Source organism: Phaethon aethereus (genome assembly GCF_964289735.1).
Source record: "Phaethon aethereus genome assembly, chromosome: 4".
Lineage (NCBI taxonomy): Eukaryota > Metazoa > Chordata > Aves > Phaethontiformes > Phaethontidae > Phaethon > Phaethon aethereus.
This window is the reverse complement of record NC_138578.1, coordinates 1992668-2017606: the sequence shown is the minus strand read 5'-3', so window position 1 is coordinate 2017606 and position 24939 is coordinate 1992668. Positions and strand designations below refer to the sequence as shown.

Below are 24939 nucleotides of genomic sequence, written 5' to 3'. Positions count from 1 at the left end.
AATAAAGACCCAAGGAGGCACACTGATTTTTTTTTTTTTTTTTCCCCTCTCAAATCATTCTGATCTCTTTGGATGCATTTGGGCTGACAGTGCTCAGGGCAGAGAATACTTAAGATGTCCCGGGCTCCCTTTTGGCACAGGCGCTACAAAATTATTTGTGCCACAATATGGTATTGGGATGTGGCCTGGGCATGCTATAATCAAGAAACTGGGAAATGTGGGTGCTTGATTTTGGTCATCTAGGGACGGCCCAGGGAAACATCCCTCTGGATCCTCCCTGCATTCTTTGTTCCATCCATTTTGACTGAAGTGTGTTTAAAAATGTCAGTCTTCCCTGTTACGTTCTCATGCCAAGCACAAGGAATTGCATCCTCACCTTCTCTCTTCTCTGGTGGTTTCATCTTTACTTCACAGGTACATGCTGTAAGCCATGAAGTCAGTAAATGAGTCCCGTTGTATCCTCCTTCTAGGTAGAACCAAGGAGACGACGTGATCCTATAAAATAACTATTCACTCATGGCTTGCCCGCTTTGGGGCTAAACATGGGGTTGACCAGTAGGAAGGTCAGTGCTTATGCAAAAATCACCCCCCCATGCATTTTGCTAATTACAAGCAGCCATTCGGTTCAGTCCAAGCCATCCTCAAACTGACCTCCTACTTGTTTTTTCCTCCCAACTGTCTAATAATTAACAAGCTACTTAATGCACGACAAAAGACCAATTAACCCTAAAGCATTTAGTGAACTGCATGTAAAGTAGTTGTAAAATGTTGCTGTAAACATTAAATGTTAGGCAATTACATAAACCAATAATTGCTAAAGTTGCATTTAGGAGCTTAAAAGAAAGAAAAAAAAAATCTGCCTAAATTGCGCTTCGGTTCCGAGAACTCTGCTAATGGTTTTGTTTTTAACTACAGCAGCCCTGGCCTGTGTAAGCCCAAACAGGCTGTGGCAGCTCAGATTCGCCGTGTTTTCAGCAGTGGAAGAAAAATAAAGGCATGCTAACCTTGTGCGCTTTTTGAAACCACGGTGTGGTTGAACAGCGGTAGAAAACCTCCAAAGGGCAGTACCCGGAGTCTAGAAAGAAATGGAAATCAGATATAATAATTTGTTTCTTTCTGCTGCGGTAGGTGGTATCCCAGGGTAAAGTGTGTTAAATTAGTTGGGTACCAATTCATGCTGATTTCATGAATTGATTATTTGTTTTCTTTGGTTTCAGGCTGTACAAAATGTTCCAGACCTCACTAAAACCCCGGGGCTGGGCAAGGTCTTGTGAGGTGCAAGCGCAAGGGGTCTTGGCCACTTACCGCTCTTGAGTTCACCTATATCTTTTCTTGCTCTTTCTGTAGACACCTTCATGTCCGAGCTGCCTCGCATGTTAGCCTTTGAAAAAGGTTGTGTCTTTCCACCCACCTATGTGGTGAAGTTGCACACCAAGAAAATGGTTTGCTTTTCTGCAAAATCTTTAATCCTCTTAATTGGCTTTCTCGCTCCGAGGTGGTCCAGTTCACCCGCCGGTTCCCAAGCTCCTGCTGCTAATGTTCTTAAACAATTAATTTTCCTTGTACGCCGTGTGTACTTATTCTCCGGTTTTTGGTTGAATCTTCCTTATGTTTCGTGTTTGCTAATTTTGCTTTGACCTAGGCTTGTGTTGGACTAAGATGTTGCTAAATGATATAGTGAAGTGAGGCTTTGCCTCCTTATTCTGAATATTTGTGCTTCCTTAATGCTTTTGAGCCTCTCTTTTGTTTCGGTAAAAGCGTATCTCTGCGTGGCTCACTTTGCGTTCCAGAAGTAGTCTCCAAATGTGTCTCTAGATACCAAATTTCTCATTTTTCGGTGAAAAAAAAGTTCGGTTTGTTTGAACTAGCTTTCTTCCTTCCTCAGTTTTGGCAGTGTCCTTTTCCTGAGTCTATTGATCTTAATCACAGTACAGTCACTTACTGAAAGCTGGCCTATGCATAGTTTTACTTTATAAATACATTGGATAATGGTGTATTATTTTTCTTACACGCTATTTTACTACTATAGATCCTGGTTGAATTCCTTTCCCAAAAGTGGAAATATTTTATACTTTATATTTAGTTGATTGAATTACAGACATTTGCTTAAAGCAGTAAAGCTACTTTCCAGTATAGGTGAGTCCTCAGCAAACCCATGGAAGCTATTGCCTTGCCCGAGTCAATTTTCCCTCTTGCACTTCGGAGTCTGATAAGAATAGCTCTTTCCTCTCCTGTGCAGTAGATGCCGAGGTCAACCGCAAAATCTGGCCAGTTGACTTGCAGCCAAGGAAGGGTATACGTTGCTAGCCTGACATCGCTTTTCATGAACATTTCATTGGCCTTCTCTTGATTTTTTTTTTTTAATATTTTTTTTTTTTCCAAACTTCTTCTATCTCAACTTGTTTCCCTTTCTCCAGCATTTGGTTTTGCTGCTGAGATTTGCTAAAATGCCTGCTGCGTGATACCCTGCCAGCTTACCTCCCTTCCTCTCGCTCAGGAGACATTGTTTGCCATTTGGGACCTTACGTAAAAACGGCTCAAAATAGGGACGTACGCGCACCTCTCGTCAGCAGTTGATCTGACTGTGCAACCTTCCAAGCTCACCGTGCGAGGAATACTTAGCAACTGAGTTTTCTTACAGGGCGGGATGGGTTTGCAGGTCTTGGTCTGTCTGGGTTCTGCTTCCGAGTAGTGGGGCACATCCGAAGGCGCAGACCTTCGGGCAGAACTCGTCTGTGAACCGACGAGCCTGTTTTTTTCCAGCATAATGATGTTCCGAGGAGGTTTAGTGCTCGTGTAGGAGGTGGGGGCTGAGTCTGTGAAGCTAAGAGTAAAAGAGGAGGCAGAAGCTTGAACTCTATTTGCTGTTGCAAGGGGAAACCGGTGCAGAGCAAGAGCTGCAGAAATGTCACCAGGCTTTTGAGAACAAGTTGAATCAGGAGTTTCTTTCGGGGAAGCCAGTTGGAAGGAGTGTGCTGCTGGCAGCCTGGAGCCACTCCGAGCCTGAAGTTAACGGTGGTTAATTTTTAAAGGCAGGAACGAAACTGGTTATTGTGTCTGTATCTCAATAGGGCCTTTCTGCTGCTGAAATACCATTGCAAGAGCCCTTTTCTGAATTGTTCTGACTCGGAGAGAAGAAGAAAATGCCCTCAGAGAAGTGATTTATCCACCAAAAGCTTGCCACACTACTAACGGATGGTGACAGTTTCACCAGGATGATCATAACAGGTCTGGGTTGCTGGGAGAGGGAAGTGCTGAGGACAGGCTTTTATCAGGGTTTAAAGTAGGGAATAAATGCAGCCCCCCAAAGTGCAGGTCTGAAGAGGTGGATCTACTCGATCGAACTCGCTTTGCTGCAGCAGGGAAGTATGAGGAAAACCAACATCCTAACATGAAGCTAACTGGTTTTGTAACAAACAGCCCTGTCAGGCCAAATCCTGCGGCTCTCCGCGTCAATGAAAGCATTGTCTGAATTCTCACGCTGGCTTTGCAGCTTTTTAGATAAGTGGCTGTTAACCTTTAAGAGCCAGAAGGGTGGTTTGTCAGTGAATGGAGTTTTTCAGAAGGTGATGAGAAAAAAAGAAAAGCTGGGCTTTTTCAAAGCACGTCCAAGGAGCTTGGCACCTTACTCCTGCTGATATTCAAGATGCGGTGGCCTCCTCAATACAGCCAACGCATAGTCCTCGTCTCTGTCACGCGGAGAAAGAGGGAGCCTTCCACATCCACCACCAGCTCCGGTGAAGTTTTAGTTATATCAGTAACAGACACCTCCTCGTGTTTATTTGGTCTTCGTTTTCCCCTCTGTCAACCGCTGCAGTGCCCCTTTTTGCTGTACTTGATTCAACCCGAGCGGGAGAGCAGTATTCATTGCTCTTCGAAACGATGCCCGGTAACAAACACCGCCTTTGAGTATCGATCCTTGAGATAGTTTTCCACTCGGCAGTGAAAAGAAGATCACGTTCCGGATGCCGGAGAAGTATTTGTCAGCCTTGGAAATGAGATTCACCTTGGTAGGGCTTCTCTTGTTAGCTCTTCGGCCGGGTTGGCGGTACCCAGCTTTGCTCTCTGACCCCCGGCCCTCCATCCTGCCGCTTCCACCTGATGAAACCACTCGGACGGGACTCAGCCGTCGACACCCGTTTCGTAAATAATGTCCTGTGTGCAAGGCAATGGACAAGTCAGACTTAATTTGTTTCTCTCTCCCTCCTTCCTCTCCCCCGGCGGCAACTGGTGCTCTTGAGCCTCGTGGTTGATGGGAGCCTGGTGGCATCTATGTCCTCACTGGCGTTCGAAGTGGGGCAGGCGATCATGAAGAAAAACCAACCTGCCGAACCCGCTCAACGCGTGTATTTTGCTCTCGTACGCCAGTTGGTCTCCTTCAACGGTTGTAAGGAATAATAATGCGCTTTTCTCTCTGTGCCTGGTATTTTGGCAACGTTTAAAACAGCGGGGGCAGAACGAAAAGAGCTGAAAGCAAAAAGTGTTGGATGCCAGAGACATTCAGTACTCCTGGACATACTGCCTGGCAACAGAGATGGGCTCCGTTTCAGCGGGGGACGCTGGCTGAAAAGCACGTGGGACAAAGCCCTCGGCACGCACTGAAGCTGCAGGAATAAAAAAAAAAATATATTAAAAAAAAAAGAAAATCGTCGCACGCTTGCGCTTGGCTTCCTTCCTCCGCGGGTCGGTCCTCTTCCTTTCTGAAGAAGACTTCTAGAAGCGCTGAAGCGGCCAGAGCTGATGTGGAGATTGATTGAATGGGACAAACAGACAATGATGAAACCCTGCTTGTGAGGAGAGCTTAATAGGCATAAAAATGCCTATTGTAGCCGGAGGGCTGGCTTTAAAGCGCAGAGAGGGAAGGGAAGTTTCTTCTTGTCACTGCGTGGAAGCTTAAATTCAGAAAAAGAGCCCAGAGTTGTTATAGCTGTGTCCTTAAAAATGTCACTGTACTCTCACCGTTACCTAAAAAAGGGGCACAGGTGGTAAACGGCATTAGTAGTTTGGCAGGAGGGCTTGTAGCTGATGCCGGGAAATGACAATGCTTACTCAGGGGCTGCGTCACATCAAAGCAGCTTTATAATTGTCTTTGGGGGAGCCGCGTTACGGTGTGGAAAAGGAAGACAGTATCTTTTTTCCCTCGCCAGAAGAAGAGGGATTTTCTCTTGCGCTAGCCCATGCTGAGCAGTTGCTCTGTGTCCACTGTCTGCTGGTGAAGCCCGTGGAAGCACGGGGGCAGTTGTGCATGTTGGCTAATGCGATTAAAGTGTTTAAGACACTAGAATAGGGTCCCAGCAGGATTCCAGGGAGGTAAACAGCACACCTCTCTGCGAGAGACTGTGAAAGCCATACTGCTTTAAAAAGGACAACAGAGAAAAGCCAAAGAAAAAAATCCTGAGAATTAGGGAGCAATTTTTGAACTTTGGTATGTATGGCAGCCACTGTCCTGCTGAAGGGTTTAACTGGAGACTTGACTAGTACTCAAGTCCAAGGGAGGTGCGATGCCAGACAGCATCCCATACCTGTGTGACACTGGGCAACGATACAAAGCTCAGAAAAAAGCCAGGCTCTCTCTAGATGCTGCTTTTTCTTTATTACAGTCTTTTTGGCAACTGCTCAGTAATAGCTCCTTAAAAAAGTGCTGCTGTAGCAGCTTCACACAACTTGAAGTAAGATGGCTGACCTCCAGGACTAGTCAAAAAAATACAGTTGTTATCCGTATTTTGTAGTGAGCTCCTTGTTACGTGGCTTATATCACGCCAGGGCTTATAAACAGTATGCTTTTATTACAGGGCACAGAAGCACGGGCTAGTTGTTTAGGAAGAATAAGTGTCAGAGGCATCACTGCCTTTGTAATTAAAAATGGCACTCGCTGAATCTAGAAAATTTAAAAAAAAAAAAAAATAGAGAAAGGAATTTCCTGGGTTTCTAGCAGTTTGGTAGCTAGTCATTCCTGGTTGGCATCGAGCTACAGCATCCCCACGGAGAATCGCGTGGTCCGCGTACGCCCTGTTCCGCGCCCTTGAGATCAGTGGAACCTTGCAACGCTTTGAGCAGGCAGAGACTCGTGCTGTTAATACATTAAATCTTCAGGCTGACTCAACTTGCTAATCCTGCATCAGTGGGAGGCTATCAATAATGCATTTGATTTGGGATACGCAGCTGCCTCTGCTCCTGACGTGTTGCAGAGATATTACTGGTATTGTCTGCAGCTAAAAAAAAAGGTCAATTTTTGAAGACAGTTATTGACAGTCTCTCTGGAGTGGAACAATGTTGGGAAAAGTTCGTAATTCGACTGGAGTTAGAGTATGCAATGGTCTCCCTAACATAACTGTGTGGTTGCAATGAGCAGTCTGTTGGCTTTTATAGGCAGTGCCTTTCATGTTAAGGCTGACCGACTTCTTCATTAGGAGATGCTGGTTTTGTTTAAAAGGTTGCCAGACCGACTGTCCACATTGCACACCTCGTCCATGTGAGCTGTGTGCTACAGACGAGTTATTCCGAGGCGTTTTTGGAAGAAGGGCCTTTTTCCTGTCCCTATATCTCCAAGGAATGTTTCAGTAAAGTATCTGTAGGCAAAACTTGTGTACAACAGCGCTGAAGACAAAGGGAGCTGAGAACACTCAGCAAATCATTATGTAAAAACTGCCATTCTTCTGGCACTTTAGAGAATATGTTATTAGCAAGCATTTGTCTAATACTGAAGATTTTTTGCAGATCAAAGACTTAATATATGCCACATGCTGCAGAGGAGCTTACAGCAGAACGTGTACAATCATGCAGTACAACAGTCCAGCGAAAAATGGATTATTCAGGAGGCAGTCAATGCTATTCTTTACGTGCTGGAAAGGGTCGCGATCAAGGGATGGGGGATATTTGCTTCAAGATGGATCAAGCAGCTTGAATCGCATTCTCCGCTTCTTCACCCCGTAGTCCTGCAAGAAACAGCCCGGGATGGGATCTGGGTAGCGTGGCTGCTGCCAAGTTCAGCCTGTGGACGAGTGTAATCTGCCTTACAGGCAGCCAGCACCGAGTGCAAGATCTAAAAGTAATCTTTTTTCTCTGTAAGGGAAAAAAAAAAAGAAAAAAAACCAAAAACAAAACAAAATAAGAAAGAAAATAGGAAATCCTCACGGTTGCTTAGAGTGATTAGCTGGAGAGTTGATCATCCAGAGGTGGGTTCTGCGAGATGCTGGGGGGTCCCGATGTGCGGTCACTGAGCCACGATTTCACGTGCAAGCGTTTCTGTAAAGCATATGTCACGTGTAAAGCTTGGTGCAGTTGACTTCTTCAGCGGCGCTCAAGGATGCTTCTGCTTCATAGGGCCCTTGGGGAATCAGGAAATCACTTCTCACCTGGGTTGCTCTGCAGAAGTTGGTATTACCCAATATGACCATTACCTCTTCCATAATGGGAGTAGCAGTTCTTAACCCCTAAAGGTGCAAGAATAGCAGGGAGAGTCTGTGTGCCGTGCTCTAACGGGAGCAGCGCTCCAGAAATGCTGAACGGCGCTGCTAGCAAACTGAGAGCGCGTCCTTCGCCTACCCCGTGGCCTTGGCTCGGCGCGTCAGGTGCCGCACGCGAAGCGGTGAAGGTGTCCGAGACGATGACACTTGGTGACTCCTGGGTTTAGGTGTGAGTCCGTTTGGGTGAGTCTTTCGAGGACGCTGGTAAAACTGAGCGCCCTAAAAGCCTTCCCTGCGTGCTTTTAGGTGGTGCTCTTAAGTCTCTTCTCACATTCGCACCGTCACATCTTACCCTGGTCTTGATTCAGAAGCTTTCCTCCGTAATTTTCGCCAAACTGAGTAACTGAGCTAGCTCTTGCCTGTACGATTCAAGCTGGGTTGGATGCAGAGTAAGAATCTCGCTGCGAAATCAAGATAGCGTGAATTTTGGTCCTATCGGCAATGTGTAATCAGGGCTGCTCCTGATGACATCCCTTGTTGTGAAAAGGGATCACGGGGAGATAGTAAGTGTCCGCAGTCTGCCCTGCGGCTGGAAGTCGTACGAAGGGAGAATCCAAATTGAAGCGAGTTGCAATATTGTTTTTTTCCAGTCTCCTGTTCTAGGAGGAGTTTTGCACTGTCTGTGGTCTGCAGAGCGCCGTGCTTGCGTTTCACTGTGTGTCGTCTGCGAGGCAGGAAGCCTGGCTAGGGAAGGGGTGGCTGCTATCAGGGGGATTAGAATAGCGAAACTGCCTGGCTTGCTGCTCTCCTCGGCCATGCTGACTGGAGCATGGGCTTTTGTCATCAGTTACGCTTAGTGGAAACGTACCCCCGGGTAGTGCCTTGCCTTGCATCTAAAAACGGTCAAACGCTGGGGCTTGTCTATGCAAGGAGGGTCAGGAAAATGAGTAGCAATTGATCAAAGGCATAAATCATCAGAGAAATGATTAAACTGCGTAAGGTCTTGTATAGACACTAACACACAATTAAAATTGTTTTGGGTAATGCATTCATTTTGGAAGCGAAGTCAGCTGAACTAAAAAGAAAAGGACTTAAAATCTGATAAAAGTGTCTGCACAGGTGTTTCACTTAACTAGCTCGCTCTGACTTGACATGGATTTGAACCGAGTTTTGGCTGAGCGAGGGCAAGCCCAGGAATTAAAGGGAGTATAATCATGTCCTATTTTAATAAGCGTATTTGGAAAGCACGTTTGACAAACAGCCCTGCTTGATAATGTTACCGCGGGCTTCGAGGGAGGATTTGCGCCAGGTCTCTTGGGGATTTTTGTAGCTGCTGATGTACTTCACAGTAACGGAGAACTCTGCCTTAGATGGTCTCTTTGGCCTTGGGTGGAGGAAGCAGTTGACTGAGGTGCAGGTCCCGAGGGTGTTTCGAAGTGTCACTGGTAACAGCAAGCTGGAAAAGCAGGCAAAAAAACATGTTGGTTGACGGGAGAAGAGGCTGTTTCACGTGTCCCTCAACACAAACGAGTTGTCGTCCCCCCACCCCAGGGCGGAATCGTACACCTGGAAGGCCGGGCTCTAACCGCCTTCCACCCGCGAGAAGCGAGGCGCTGAAGCAGGAGGTGACTTTAGGATACTCGCCGATACCACGAGGCCCCCCCGGCATTTCCGTGCGCGGCAGGGAGCACCGCAGGCACCGCGTCTGCTCTTCCATTGTGCTGGACAGCGAGGGAGGGCTCCCCACCGGCGCCAGCCGTCGCAGGAGCGGGACCGACGTCGGGCTGGGAAGTTCGGCTGTGGCCGATTTGAGGCTGTCATGCTAGAACGCGTCTCCCTCTCTTTCTGGGCTCCCTGAGATTTCTCTCCGTTGATGGAGATTGATTTTGCCTTTGGGAACCCGAGGGCATGAATTGTACTCGTAATTGGCCTGAACTGAACTAGGAGGAACTGCTGATGCCTTCATTCTCATCCGCAAGTGATGTATTTTATAAGCTGCCTCGTGGACTGCTTGTGACTGAACGCAAGAGCAGGGAAGAGAGAAGGGGGAGGGAAGAGGTGTCCCTTAGGGATGGCAATGCCTCTCTTTGAACGTTGCGTTGGAGCATTTTACCGTCTGCGATTAATACCTTAATTCCTCTCCCATTCAGGGGAAAAATATAATCCCAGCCCTCTCAATCTGCGGATTAGCGTTTCCTCTGCTACATGTGTCGGTCGATCGTCGGGTTGTTTTTTGAATGAGATAGCAAGGAAAATAATATTAAAAAGACTTGGCAGCAGCGGCAGCCGATGCTGTCGTTAATGGTGCTGGTTCCAGCAGCTCCGAAACTGGACGGGTTAGGTAGAAGCGAAGGTGATGGTCAAGGCTGGGTCAGACCGGCGGGGCTGGTGCTCAAAGGTCGGGCAGGGGGAGGGCTGCAGAGTTCACCCCCCAGGTTAATTGCTCTCCAGGTCTTAAGCCTGATACTCGGCTGTCGGCCCCGCGCTGAGCACACACTGTTCGCTCGGGAGATTAAGATGAAAATATGTTCTCCTCGCTAAAGAGAGCGCGTAAACAACCCAGAAACGGCCCATTAACCTACAAAATCACAATAAAGAACATGTGGTAAAGCAAGCCGTAGGAGACCTGTGACCCAGCAAATGCCTTAATTGGGTTTTGAACCTTATCGTCTGTGCTAAATGCAGCTAATGGGAAATTAGCAAAAACTAAAGAAAGAAGAAAAGAAAGAAGGGGTGACGTGTGATGCATGCCCAGGTTTGGTGGGAGCATCTCTGGAATTCCTCTCACGATGCAGTTCAGTGAGAAAAATGTCGGGGGTGGTTGTGGAATTATCGTGTTATGGGATCGAGTATCAGGGGAATGCTTCCATGTAATAAAACCGCTTCAAAACGACTGAAAAGAGAGAGTTTTCCCATCGACTGCAACCGATGCCATCAGCAGCTCGAGAAGGTCTCCATCACTTCTCTTGCAGGCTGTTCCACGCACCAACCACCAGCTGTGCTCCACATTGCTTGTTGAAGCGATAGGATGTAAATTTATTTTACTGCTTTTCTAGCTGTGATTTTTAAATTCTGTTCAGAATATAAAAGTACCTTGAGATTCATTAGTGCACATGGAAGGGGAAGGTGATGGATCATGCATGTTACGGGTACCCTGCCGGCAGGTCTTGCTCTTCATCTGGAGGATGGCAGCAGAGTTCAGACACCACCAGCCATGAGCTGTAGCTGTCCACCTTAAATTCCCCAGGCCCCTGTCCACCGCTGCGAAACCACCGAACGGCTGGAGAGTGGCAACCGCTTGATGGTGGCATTCTTCGGCTAAACTCAAACCGATCAAGGGAAGATGAGACAGTCGATCATGGAAATCTGCGGGCTCATGCAATAAGCTGTTTTGTGTCATTTTGGCCAGGCATCGTCTTTGAATTCTCTGTGTTTAAAGGCCTTACCTGAATCTTTGGCCTCTATTTGCATAGCTGGTGTGTCCTGTGTACACCTAGAGAGATCTCTGCCCCGAAGCACCTGCGAGAAAGGGAACCCTGCCTCCGGAGGCTCGGGTGCGTTGGTTTCAGCACAAGCTCCTGGCACCAGTGGTTGCCTGGGGCTCACCGTATAAAGATGGGCTCAAGTGTTGTGCCTGATGGTGTTTTTAGAATAGGGTAATCTTAATTATTTATACTAACGTTTGTTTTAAACGTGTTTTAAGATGCAGGTTTTTAGTCCAAATGGCTTTCATAATTGCAAGGAGGATTTTCGTGCATAAGGTTATGTGTTTGCAGATGTGTTTTGGAACCCGTCTGCAAAGTGCATCTGCTCCATCCAAGTCAAATAATCAACTAGTCGTTATGCACCTCGCGGTTTCTGAGAAATAGAGCTGAGAAAAAAGAGACATTCTGGAGGAACTAATGGTTATATAAAAGTGCTAATTACCAAGAGGTCAATTACTGGTAGGTCTATGTCGGAAGGCTGCTGCAGCACGTGTTCCACAGAATCACAGAATCACAGAATCACTAGGTTGGAAAGGACCTTTAAGATCATCAAGTCCAACCATTAATCCAGAACCACCATGTCCCCTAAACCATGTCCTGAAGCGCCACATCCACACGTTTTTTGAACACTTCCAGGGATGGCGACTCCACCACCTCCCTGGGCAGCCTGTTCCAATGCCTGACCACCCTCTCAGTGAAGAAATTTTTCCTAATATCCAATCTAAACCTCCCCTGGTGCAACTTGAGGCCATTTCCTCTTGTCCTATCACTAGTTACTTGGGAGAAGAGACCAACACCCTCATCGCCACAACCCCCTTTCAGGTAGTTGTAGAGAGCGATAAGGTCTCCCCTCAGCCTCCTCTTCTCCAGACTAAACAACCCCAGTTTCCTCAGCCGCTCCTCATAAGACATGTGCTCCAGAATGTCGTTCCGAGACAGTCGTGGTCAAGGTAACTGTGATAATGAAACGGTGCCCTTGAAATGATGAGCTCGGGAAAGGAGAGGTGATGCGCAGTTCATGATTTGCGTTGGGGATCGGTAGGGGCTGTGCTCCACAGCGCTGCAGAGAAGAATGGTAGGGACCACACCTCGGGCACACGTGGCTCCTCTAGAAAGAATTAAAGGCAAAAGGCTGGTAGGTCCTGGGATGCCCAACAACCTATAGTCTCGACACCGTCCTGGCCCGCGTGCTGCGGGGTTTCCGGACGCATGGCTCCCTGTGTTGTTACCCCTCCTACCTAGGCTGCAGAGCTGGTGCGGGGCAATGTCCTTGGTCGCCCAAGGAATTGCAAGGGACTTTGTGACTGCAAATATACTTTCAATAGAAAAGGAATCTGTTTTATCTCATGAAAGCATCTTCAAGATGATGATCTGATGAAGAAATGAATTTGCCCCACCCTTTGCAGAGTAATTGAAGAAGAAAGCTTTAAAAGTTTCTTCTTTTTAAAAAAAAAAAAAAAGGCAGGAAAGAGCGTGGTTCTTACTGATTGCTTTTTTCACATTGCTAATTGAGACCTTGTTTACCTTGGAAAAAGTCAATGGTGATTGGACACCTGGTGTGATTAATTATTTTGCAACAGACAGACAGCTGATCTTTTCAAAAGAAAGGAGTTTTTAGCAGAAGGTTCAAAGTTCATAGTCTGCTGTTTAACTCTAATGCTAATAAACATTCAGCAGAAAGGATGTCTGTCTTAAAATTTCACATGATCACACCTTCGTTTTAAGGTGATACGGTCAGAAAACAACTGTAGACCCCAAGAAGTCCTCCAGCAAGGCGTCTCTCGTGGCATGAGCTTCAGTTGCCTTTGGGGGATGCCCTGAGGTCTTGGGATGTGGACCAGTGATGTTCTCAGATTTTACTTTTGAATCGCGCATGTTTCTTAACCAGGAAGGGGGTTCTGCTAATTTTTCTTGAGCTAACGATGCAAATGAACTTTGCTGCGCTATCAAAAGAGCACGTGTTGAACATAGCTTCCTTTACCTAAATGGGCGCTCTTCTCCCAGTGGGAACAGCTGTTTTTTTCCGGTGCATTGGTGCTTGACTAAATGCGTTGGGTCGCATTCTTCATGTATAGATGAGACAACCTTTCTGTTAAATATTCCTGTGTTTTCCAGCAGTAGGGCTGGGAGGTTACAGCCTGCCTTGCAGGCCAATGGGAGCCCAAGCCTTGTTGGCAGGGAGGGGAAAGCCAGCCATGGGATGCTGTCACAGCAAGCCCCAAAATAGTTTGGTTGGAACTGGTTTTACGTCATATAAAAAAGGGGCGAAGGATCTCAGCTGATCAGAGCACGAAAGGTCCTTGGGCACGCACCATAGAGCATATTGGTTTTGAGCTTGATAGTGCTTTTTTCACAAGGGCTGCAAATTGCTGTAACATAGTTAAGGACTGTAGGAAGAGGCAAGTTTTCCTGAACTTTACTCCCAGCTTGAACTTTTAAGAAGTTAACTGAGAGGCAAGGAAGGGGAGAGAGGCAGATTAGACGTACCCTCGCTCACGCCCCTCCGTCCGCAGTGATTAGGATGTCCAATGGAAAAGACAGCCTGGAGAAACAGCTGAACGGCTTTGGGGAGAAGGGGAAGGAGAGAAGCCGCACGTCCCTGGTCATCTCTCAGGCCGTTAACCGCAGTATTTTCACCTCTGCAGTCTCCCCCGCTGCCGAACGCATCCGCTTCATCCTCGGAGAGGAAGATGACAGCCCGGCGCCTCCGCAGCTCTTCACGGAGCTGGATGAACTTCTGGCCGTCGACGGACAAGAGATGGAATGGAAGGAGACTGCAAGGTGGGTTGGTTTTCCGTTACCCTGAAAGGGAAGGGCGGCTGCACAGGGCCGCTGTGGGAAATACCTTTTTAACATTCAATGAGGGTAATATCTGTGCTACAGGATTGCTTGGGGAATCCACAGAAAGGAGCCTGTACAGTTTAAATTACCTTTCTTTTGATAAATGAGAGAATTCAAGGATTTGTTTCAATATTCCCTTCAAATAAAATCTATAGGGAAATAGAGTGCCAGGTTTATATTTGAATTGTTTCCCTATGGAGAGCCAGCAGACAGATGGGCTTATTAGTGCTTTGCAAAGAATGACAGTGTCTTGGCCGGAGTCGTCAGAAATCGATGCCCGAATAAAGTTTCTGCAGGCGTGTCAAAACTACTTCGGTTCTGTTGCCCAAAAGTAGATTTGAGCCTGACCCCACGCCCACCACAACTTGGGAAATTTTGACTGTGTCCCTCTCCTAGGGAGCTACTGATGAAATTCATCTTAAATAGGCAAAATACCTAAAGGTTTTTTCTTCTGAGGAAATTATTCAAGGTGTGTGTTAAATGCTGGATTTGGTTGCCTGCTTTGAGTTTCTTGGTGGGGTTCTCTGCCTGTTTCTTTGATGATGATGTTGGTTTGGTCAAAAAAACGTGCCAAAACCATGGTCAAAAAAACGTGAGAAAAAAAATTGGTGTGTATTTTTGATCTGGTAGATACAAATTACATACAGTTTATTTACTGTTATTTATTAGTTTATTATACAGTTTCTGAACAGCACCAAAAGAGCCATTGGATTGGATTCGTGATCTACAGGCTGCTGTTTAGCCTCTAGTCTTATAAAGTTTTGATTTTTTTATGCAGCAAAAATATTTTTCTTGGGTTTGCCTTAAGAGGTAAACCCCTAATTGCAGTCTGGTTGCTGTGAAGGCCCGAAACGTCCCACTAGAAAGAGGTGCTCACCCAGCCAGAGCAGTCCGGGGCTCTACCTTCCCTGTTCCCAATCCCCCTCGCTTAACTTGGGGCTTTTCTTTTTCCTTTATTGTGGCTGGGCTAAGCTCTTTCCCCACCTTCCAGTCTTAAGGGCACCTACTGTGTTCATCGTTAGCCCATGTTGTTTGGTTACCTTAATCTTCTTTACCTGCAATTTAATGAACCGCTCCGCCGCCTCCCCCTTACCCCTTATCTTTCTTTATTTTTACTTCTCGGTCACTTGGAGAACTTATTTAAAGACTTCTCACCTTTTACTCTTTGACTTGTTGGTCATCCTTTTCTCCCTTTATTGCTTTTCTTCCCTCTCATCGTTAGTTCAGTACTTGCATTTTGTCATCTGTACCGCCCACCTCTGCTCTTTACAGCAAATTATGCTTTCCTCTGTCCGTGCACAGGTCTTTGGGAAGGGGTTTTAATGACAGTTTGTTACAGCTTTTTCACGATTCAGACCTGAGTGTGCTGTTTCTTACCGAGCAGTCTCTTCGGTCTCTCCTGTAGAGTATGAGTATTTGGAAGCTCTGTTTTCCTGAAGTCCACAAATTCTCTGGCTTCCAAGGTACATGTACGCTCTGCATGCTTCAAGCACCCTGTTGAGGCGCTGCGTAATTCCTAAACTTGGCCCAGCCTCCTGACTTGCGTGCTATTTTGTTGATAGTGATCTTGCGTAGCGTATGATTGCTCAGGATTTTTCAGTACCTTCCTGAAATGACTGAATCTTGCGCAGCAAAGCCCGCTGCGAGCTACGAAGCGGTTCCTACTGCCGGACTTACCAGCTGGACCTGGCTAGCTCTGCGCTTCAGCGGGCGGAGGAGCTGCCAGCTGCGCGGCTCGCTGCGGCCCGTTGCTCTAAGACTCGAGAGAGCGTGGAAGCTGTCAGGAAAGAGCGTATTGAAAGAGTTGAGCAAATGATACCGTCCCTTCCGGAGCTGTTTGGGTCAATAGAAAAATAACCGGTATGTGTCACGGAAAACTTCTAGCGAGAACCTTAAAGCTAATGAAGGTCACCGGAAGGGGACCTTTAGTTGCCCATCCTGCTTCTTGATTCACGTGAGCTCAGCTGTCGCTGGGGCATCCCACGGGCTGTAAACGGGCTATAGGCGTCCCCCTGCACGTGGTGACCTTTCTGACAGGAGGTGAGGTCAGCCCGTGACCCGGGCTTGCGGATGTCATACGGCTTTGCGTGGCCCTGTTGCCTGTTAGCACATCACAGTGTTGGGCCGTGGTTCACAGTAAAGGGCCGCGCTGCGACAACCTCCTCAGCATACACAGGAAAAAGCCCTGTAAACACCTTAGAAATAGAGCAGTGAAAGGGAAGGTTTATTACTGTTGAGAGGTAACCTGAAGATTTGGGTCACTGGGTGCTCTTCGTTCGTTTTGTTGGTGCTCGTAGTCGATTTCCCTGGTGCAGAGGGACAAGTTTTTGCACTACGATGTGAGCGTTTGTATTTCAGCGGTAGTTGCAGCATGCGGAGCAAACTAGGGAAAAGGAAAGACCTGAAGCAGCTGGAGGGCACCGGTCTATTTTGAGGCTCAGAACAGTAGGATGCGTCCACCATACTGTGGGGATTGTCATTCTGCAAAGCAGGGAGATGGTAGAAGGATTATGAGATTACAGAGAAAAGGAAGGAAAGGACTGTGAAATAACAGATAGGGTTTTTCTAATCTTCTGTTATGGTCTTTTTTTATTATACAAGCTCTGTCAGGCAGCACATTTATATCCTTCACCCTTTTACACATAATAATATTACCACACCTTTTACACAATCCTTTTTGAAGCTTTAAAAATTAAAAAAAAAAAAAAAAAGTTGGCTCCTGCATCTCGGTTAGCAGAGATAGTAGCTGTCTTCACAGTGTGTGTACAGTGACTATGCTGTTGGCTTCCGGACACGCGTTCGAAGTGCAGGGTGTTATTCTGGAGGCAACCAAGTGCGCTGGTGGCAGATGTTTCTCGTGAGCCTCAGCCCTTTGGAGCCAACGATGCTGGTAGGAACCTGAACTCAGAAGTTCACAGTGCCAGGAGAGCCTTGCTGGAGCCATCAGCGTAGTTTCCATGGCCCAAGAGGCATAACAGAACGTGGGTGTCTTATGTCATACCTTGCTGCTTCTCTAATGTGATCGTGGGAATGTTCACTAGGTATTGCAAGCGAAGTGCAGCTGGCAGACAAGGAGAATATAGAATCACAGAATTATTAAGGTTGGAAAAGACCTCTAAGATCATCAAGTCCGACCGTCAACCCAACATCCCCATGCCCACTAAACTGTGTCCCCAAGTGCCACGTCCACACGTTTTTTGAACACTTCCGGTGATGGTGACTCCACCACCTCCCTGGGCAGCCTGTGCCAATGTATGATCACCCTCTCTGTAAAGAAATTTTTCCTCATATCCAGTCTAAACGTCCCCTGGCCAACTTGAGGCCATTTCCTCTCGTTCTGTCACTAGTTACTTGGGAGAAGAGACCAACACCCCCCTCACCACAACCCCCTTTCAGGTAGTTGCAGAGAGCGATGAGGGCTCCCCTCAGCCTCCTCTTCTCCAGCCTGAACACCCCCAGTTCCCTCAGCCGCTCCCCATCAGACTTGTGCTCCAGACCCCCCACCAGCTCTGTTGCCCTTCTCTGGACACGCTCCAGCACCTCAACGTCCTTCTTGCAGTGAGGGGCCCAACACTGAACACAGGATTTGAGATGGTGTGCCTCAGGGTTTCAGAGGGGACTTCAGAACCAAGCATCTAAAGCTGCTTCAGGGTGTTTGGGAGGCACCTCGCAGTCGGTAATTCCCACAGCAATGGACGGGTGTGAACGCTCCCTCGGCCAAGAGGTATTCTAGGGACCGCGCCGAACAGAGCCGGTGGTAGTTCAGACGGGTTTGCAAGTTAATATTTATTTTATTGTGTTTGTATGGTGGATTGTAGTGAGAAAAGTAAACAGAAAGCAAATATCAATAGTCGTGAATAGTACGCTTTCACTGACCAGCGCTTTGGAATTTGCAGCCTTCATGCTGTCGCGGGGTAAACCGCACCTCGGTCGCACATACTATATCGCCTTTGAAACTCCCATGTCTGCAGCTGCCCAAGTCCCTTAGGTCTCCTAGGAAATACCTAGATTTTGTGAACTAAATAGAACCTTATTAATTTCAGATCAAATTCAGTCTTTTAGCTTGAGTTTAAAAGCAGCTTTTTTAAAAAAAAGAAAAGTCTTAAAAAGAGATTATTGCAATTGAAAAGCATAATTGATTAATCCTCAAGTAATACATTTTTTCAGGATTAAGAATAATTTCGCTTGGTGTTAATAATATTCTTTTGAACCGATTTATGAGCTTCCCTTACCTTTACGTGTGTGTTTTTTGTCTTAATAATCCCCTTACATTAGTCACTGGAATTTTCATTTTCCACATATATTAAAAGAGTATCTCAAGGCAGGACTGAAAGGCGCTTCTGCTTCGCCGTTAGGTGATATTAAAACGCCTTCCTTCTCCTGCGCTCCGAGCTTCTACCAAAGCCATCGCTGGGCGCTGCGAGAAAGGAAAAGGGCCCGTGGCGTTTCTTTTTCCTTCTCCCGGCGCAGCGAAGGTGCGAGCCAGGTGAAACCCCCTCCTCGAGCCCCACGGAATCACTAAGGTTGGAAAAGACCTTTAAGATCACCAAGTCCAACGGGGCTGGCTGCGACGGAGCCAAGGGCAGGGGCGAGCCTGGCGGCGGCGGTGGGCTGCAGCGTGGTTTTAGGGCTGTAAACGAGTATTCTGCCCGGAACAGGACTTAACCTTTGCTCTAACCTTCAGCTGGAGATGAGCTTTCTGGTTTTTGCAGACCGACTTTGTTAAATCATTAAACAACGGCTAGAGAGCGGAGGGAAAGAACGAGCCCCTTCATTTGGGTCTTTTGCGCTGGCGGCTCACTTGTTCTGCTAGGAACATCGTCCGATTTGCTTGGGGCGTGCTGCTCCCCTCCACCCTCTGCCCCGCGCCAGCCGCTGGGTATGCGGCAGTTTTACTCCCTGCCGCTGAGTTTTGGCAGTGGCTTAAATTTTCAGGTTTTATCGTCTGGATTTGAATACTCGAATACGAGTCACCTTCTTTCCAGAAATGCTGATTTTGATTTTTATTTTTCCTGTGCCCTCATCCACTTTCAGTGGAGCTGTGGTGCTCAGCCCTTCTCGGGGGTGATGAGTGAAGTGTGAAGGTGTTACCTGACTTGCTCTCGGTCGGGTCTGGCGAAGCGGCGGCCGCGCGGTTGCGGTTGCCTCGATGCGGCGTTGGGTTAGGGACTGGGTGAGCAAACCGGGGAGGCAATGACCGGCTCTCAGCCGAGTCGCTGAGGCTGCCTGTGTACTCTTGGCCGGGAGTAAACATCAGCTAAAGGGTGTTAAACAGTTTAAGTCTTGGTGAAAGCGATTAAAGATAACATGTTTTACCTCACATTTGCGACGGTTTACAAGCAGGCAGAGCATTATCGCCGCTCGGCTGACACATACCAGTTCATTAAGCCTTTGGAACTTGATCACGGGTTCGTGGCCTCGCAGCTGCGTGGGAAAATGCATGCGCTTGAACTTGTCGGTGCGCCGCGACGGCTCAGCTGTCTCGCTTCTTGCAGAGGCGTGCGTCTGCACGGGGCCAACCGCTTCAACACGGTCTCGTTGCTCTGCTCTCTCGTAGGTGGATCAAGTTTGAGGAGAAGGTAGAACAAGGTGGGGAACGATGGAGCAAACCTCACGTCGCCACCTTGTCCCTGCACAGCTTGTTCGAGTTGAGGACGTGTATAGAGAAAGGCTCAATAATGCTGGATATGGAGGCCTCTTCTCTCCCGCAGGTGGTGGGTAAGTAAAGCTGCCTTGGCTCCTTCCCTCAGCTCTTCCCTACAAATTCGTATTAACCCTGATGGTGGGGTCACTGACGGTTTTAACGAGAAAGCGCTGCTTTTTCACTAAGAGGGGAAAATCAAGAAAGAATCCGCCAAGGAATAACGGGGAAAACTAGAAAATACATGGAGGAGGAGGAGAACAGATAAATGAGACGACTTCTCCACAATTCGCGAAGAAGAGCAGAAGAATCGACTTCAGTGATAACCAGTGCTTACCTTGAACTGGTTTTTGGCGATTATGTAGAACCTTTTGGATCCTGAAGTACATCACCTAAGTTAGATCCCAAGACACAGCTGCGTGTGTGTGAAAGGAATGGCTCACGCTCACTTAGTTCACGTTCGCTCCCAGATATGTAGCATGCAGAAGGCCGGCTCTCTCAGGGCAGAGACACCCGGCGGGTACCGCTCCGTGCAGAGCGACCGCAGGTTTTGGCCTGCGTGGTCAGGCCGCGGGCCGCGTTCGGACGCGGTCCCAGGGTGGGCGACGGAGGGCAGGCGGGGCTCTCCCCTCCCGCACAGGAGGGCGAAGAGCAGCCGCGGTACCAGCTGATGCTTCACTCTGCACAACAGGATGGCAATTTTTTTGCAGTCGGACTAGCCGTGGCCTGGGATGACACTTGGTGACATTGCTGAGAGCTGTATCATGTTCCCCGTGACGTCTGAGAAGACGTACGAAAATAAATTTTAGAAGTGACCCGTCCAGTGGAGGTACATTTAACCAGTACGCTGAGTTTAGAAGCCTTTATTTGAAGAGTTGTAGAAGACCAAAATGAAATAAACCCCCCACAAATCTCAGTGCTTTGATTTATAATCTTGGGAACCAGGCTCAAAATTGTCCTGCATGAAATTGCCAAGTACCAGGTGTTGCATTAGTTTCTAAGACTTGGAATTACAAAAGCTGGCTGTGATGTTATCTGCGGAGTTTTGAGCTTAGTTTTGCAGGTGCTTAGGTCGGCATTTCTCTTCCTTTGGTTTTGTGTCTGTGTATCCAAATGCGCAGTTTTGCAAAGTTTAAAAGGAAAAAAAAAAAACCCTCTGAAGTTTTATGCTGAAGCTGAACGTGCTTCGGAAGGTAGCAGCTGATGTCAGCGGTCCAAACCTTTAACCCTCAAATACTAAATTTCTTTCTGAAGTCACTTTGAGATAGTACCTTCAGTATCCTTCTTCAAAGCCCAAATTAAATGTAATTCCTGGGAGACGAAATTACACATCGGTGGCTGCTGTTGCTGTAACACTGTCCTGAGTGGCGTATTTTTGCTGGTCTGGATCCTTAATCAGATAGGTAGGGATGTCCAAGAAGCCTGCAGACTTGGCTTCCAGAATTGTTTAATTGTGACCGCTTGGTTGGTGTCACGCAGGAAGGAAGAACTCGGAGAGCTCTCTTTGTTGATGTGTGTTATATCAGAAACGCGGAAGGGAAGAGATGCTTGCCAGATGGAGAAGGATAAACTTGATGAAGACAGACGTGTTGTCCTGAAGGAAGTATACCAAAAATCACTAAGAAAAATTATGAGCGACAAAAGCTTACAGAAAAACGGCACTTTACAAAAAGAAAGCTTTTGCCAAACATTTCGTGGAGCCGTACCTACATGCATATAATCGTCCTTTTCTGCGTTTGGGTGGAAGAACTAGGCTTCTTCCCTAGTGATTTGAAGGGGCATGAACACGGAGGAGGACTTTGTCTGACTCACTGAGTTAGCAAATGTGATGCGTGTTCTGCCTCCCCCCTCCCATAACTTTTATTATTAGTCCAAATAAAAGTTCCCGGTAGACAAATAAGAGCTGCCACTTTCCCTTGGGGGACAGCGCGTTAACTGAAGTAATCAAGGGAACAACTTAATGTGAGATTTAATGCACAGTAGAGATTCTTAATAAATCGGGCTACCTTTTTTTTTCTTTCTCCTCTGGGATAGGGGAGCAGAAAGGGGAGCACTGATGGAAAGTGAGCAGTCTCTGCAGCGGGCTGGCAGCCTCTTTGCCTGGTGATTCAGTTCAAGGCAAAGCCGCGTAATGCGTCCTGTGACAATTGGAGCAAGTTCTGCCTTTTGTAGTTGCCATCATTTCACTTCAGTTCTGAGAGTGAGTGATTTAATTAGTTACTCATCCCCAGGACTTTTTCCTGTCATTAGATGAGTTTTTACTGGGGGCCTGCGAGGTGAACTCAGGCCTTGTTGAATCCAGTAGAAGTCTTACTATGGGTTTTTTGGGAGCGTACTGGAACTTGCAGCGTGGCTGTAGCTTCTTCACAAAAATACAGGGTGAGGGCAGATTCCCTTTCTGAACTGAGAACCATCTTATCCTGGGTACGGTTGATTTGAAATAGGCTCAGTGGCGTGTACGAAAGTAACAGAAGGGAGTCTCGGTGCAGGAGGTGCGCGTCGGTGGCTGATCGGTTTTGCTGCGTGGAAATGCTTATGTTTCATTTCCAAAGCAATGTCTAAAAGAGGTTCCCGTTAAAATGGCGAAATCAGGTGGTGGTTTTGAGATGGGAGGGAAAGCCTTCAGAAAGGTAGGCTGGAAATGATGCGTCCCTCTCCCCCGCTCTCCCTCCACACAGCTGAGTTTTGTGCCTTGTGATTAACCAACCTCTTCTCTCCCTCGCCCCTTTCTTTGCCTGCAACAGAAATGATCGTTGACAATCAGATCGAGACGGGGCTTTTGAAATCGGAACTGAAGGACAAAGTCACCTACACGCTGCTCAGGAAGCACCGGCACCAGACCAAGAAATCCAACCTGCGCTCCCTGGCTGACATTGGAAAGACCGTCTCCAGTGCAAGTAGGATGTTTACCAACCCCGATAATGGTAATGCAGAGGCTAACTGGCTATAGCCTTCCCTTTTCAAGCAACCCACCAAACTTGCCTGCCGACAACTAACTGCGTTGCCTTGACAATGCTTTCCTAACCCACGATTAGCGTAGCGAGACCCGTACTGATAGCACGTCAGTGGTGGGCTCTGAAGGCTGCTTTGGCCGTGGCACATCGCTCTAACCGTATCTTCACTGGACTGAGTGGGAGAGGAGGGCAGGTGGCAGGCAGGGAGCAGGAGGCACAGGGGAAGGCAGAGAGATGCGCTCGCAGCTGGCGCGTAGGAGATGGCGTAGGAACGACGATAGGAAAGAGAGATTTACAAAAAACTCTTAAGCGTGCCTGAACCTACAAGGCCGATCATCTGAAACGTTTGGGCAGAGACGAAGCGTTCGTGTGCGTTCGGTTTCCGTAGCAGATGGTGTCGGTGGCACTCTTAATCAAAAATTACGTGATAGTAACATCTAGCTTGCACTTTATTGCCATGCAATCATTGTCCAGTGTGGGTAAAGCTGATTTCCATCTTGCTTTATTCATCCTGAAATTGTTCTGTGGTGTATATGTGAATGTAGCTTGCTCGCTCTCTAAAAACGGTGTAATAGATTGTGCCATGTTTATAGTGGTGTCTATAACCGTGTGGGCGCGCGTGGACGCAGGCAGCTACAGAGGCCTTGGCAGTGACTCTTTACGTACCCGTGCATTGAGGCTTGCTGTCTTCTTACTAGCGGTAATCAAAAAAGAGAAGGTTTAAGCCTATTGTCATGTCTTGGAGTTCTGTCAACTGACTCCTGTTGCAGTCTGGAAATTTGTCTAAAAGTCACTATTTTAAAATACCCAGAAATGAAACCAAGCGAAGAGATAATATTCTCCTTGCTACGTTTAAGGCCTCTTAGCTTTCTGCGTTCTGCTTCTAAAACTCGGCCTAGCATTTCTCCCTAACCTATTGCCATACTTCATTAATATTTCCTACTTCTTATCATCCTTTGCTTTTGCAACAGATGTGTATGTGCATGTGAAGAATATTTATTGCTCTAGATGATGCATCTTGTCATGTACGGGTGCCTTGATAACGCAGTGATTAAGCAAATAACACGAAGGCGCAGTGATGTGAATCAAGGCAATGTCCTGAGCGTGCAGCTTTTCGGTGAATGTCCCTGCAGGAGCCCAACGGAGCAGAGAGAGGGGCTGGGCTTTGGAGAGCACTGTAAAGAAATCCCAGTTCTGGGAAAGGAGCTCAGCGTGGCCAGATGAGGCGGTTGGTGCCTACTGAAGACCGGGGAGCCTCTTCCAGAGCACACCGCAGGGAGGGGGAAGGTTCTCCTGGGCATCTCCAGGCTTTGCTTTTGGCCTGCAAATTCCCCCACGCCTTGAGCGGACATCTAGCTAATGGGGTAATACCCAGGGGGTAGGAGTGCCTGCGGGGGGCCCGATCCGAGAGGGGTGTTGTTCAGGAGCTCTGTTGCTCCTCAAGCCCCCCTGCTCATTTCCCATTAGCCTCGGGCATGAAATCTGTAGGTGCCTCAGCGTTTTGCCCTTAAATCAGCCAGGCACCTCGCATCCCTGGAGGATGCCTCCGTCACGGCAGGACTGGGCACCTGACGAGTCGCTCGTGTTTGTCTTCAGCTGGGATTAAGAAATCAGGTTCTTTGCAGCACATGCTCTCGGGCTTTCGTTTGTGTCCTCCCCGCTGTTCGTACGGGAGGCACCTGCTTTCTCTGACAAGAAGGAACGGCTGTTGCAGGTGAGATGCATAAGCGTTATTTGCGTTGGTGTCTATAGGTAGCGGTTACCACCTCCATGACTACTGCTCTTTCTGGACCTTTGGTAAGATGAACAGGTTTGCTTTGAGGAGAAGGGTCCAGGACTGTGGCCACGCTGTACGGGAGGTAAAACATAAGAGGGACGCGTCTTCAGCACGCGTCGCCCTGTGCGGGGTGTGTAGGGGTTGCCCTCCGTTCTTGGCTCCAGCCCCAAGCCCCTTTCCTGCGGGTAGGCGCTGCGACACCGAGGGTGACGGTAACGCGGAGAGGTGTTTCCAGGCTGGCCCACGGCACGCTTGTGATTCCGCAGTCAGACCTTACCACGCTCATATCGCGTGGGAGACAAGTGGTTAAACTCCTGGCTGTTTGGAGTGCCTCTGTGTTTGGGCAATGATATGCGTTTTTCCTCTCTTCTGGTTGACCAAGTCATCAAGCTTAGTGTTTAATTCTGAGTGCCTGTCTCAGTGAGTTGCTAAGGTGTAGGAATGTAAAGGAATCCTTTAGGATTGACTGTATGGCATTGCTATGATTAGTGCCTCCTTCGGACACAACAAGAGTCTTACTGAAGAGGTTAAAATGGGCTCTGTTTACAGCTTCCACCTCTACATGGCATCTATTTTTACTGCACGGTATGCTTGTAACAGCCGCCTCTCTTTTCAGCAGCTGGTGAATGGCAATTTCCTTGTTTCTGCAGTTAAAGCCATTCCTTGAGGAGCCATCAAAACCTCAGGCTGTTAAAGGCAAATTAAAACTTGCTGAGGAGGTTTGAAGGTAAATGACGCACAGTGCCTTACTTAACGATACCTCGGACGGTAAGCCCGGTCTCTTCGCTGTACCGAGCTAGGCTTTCAGGGCTGGTTTAAGAGAAAATAATAGCAT

At 47.7% G+C, this 24939-nt stretch overlaps 1 protein-coding gene across 1 annotated transcript in view; it reads left to right on the top strand.

Moving 5' to 3' along the window:
• Positions 1 to 24939, top strand: part of SLC4A4 (solute carrier family 4 member 4) — a 156249-nt gene that overhangs the window by 54298 nt on the left and 77012 nt on the right. Inside the window, exons 3-5 of the mRNA XM_081999521.1 lie at positions 13537 to 13672; positions 19290 to 19450; positions 22118 to 22297. Of these exons, the coding sequence (XP_081855647.1) occupies positions 13537 to 13672; positions 19290 to 19450; positions 22118 to 22297 (477 nt within the window). The remainder of the gene's footprint in view (positions 1 to 13536; positions 13673 to 19289; positions 19451 to 22117; positions 22298 to 24939) is intronic.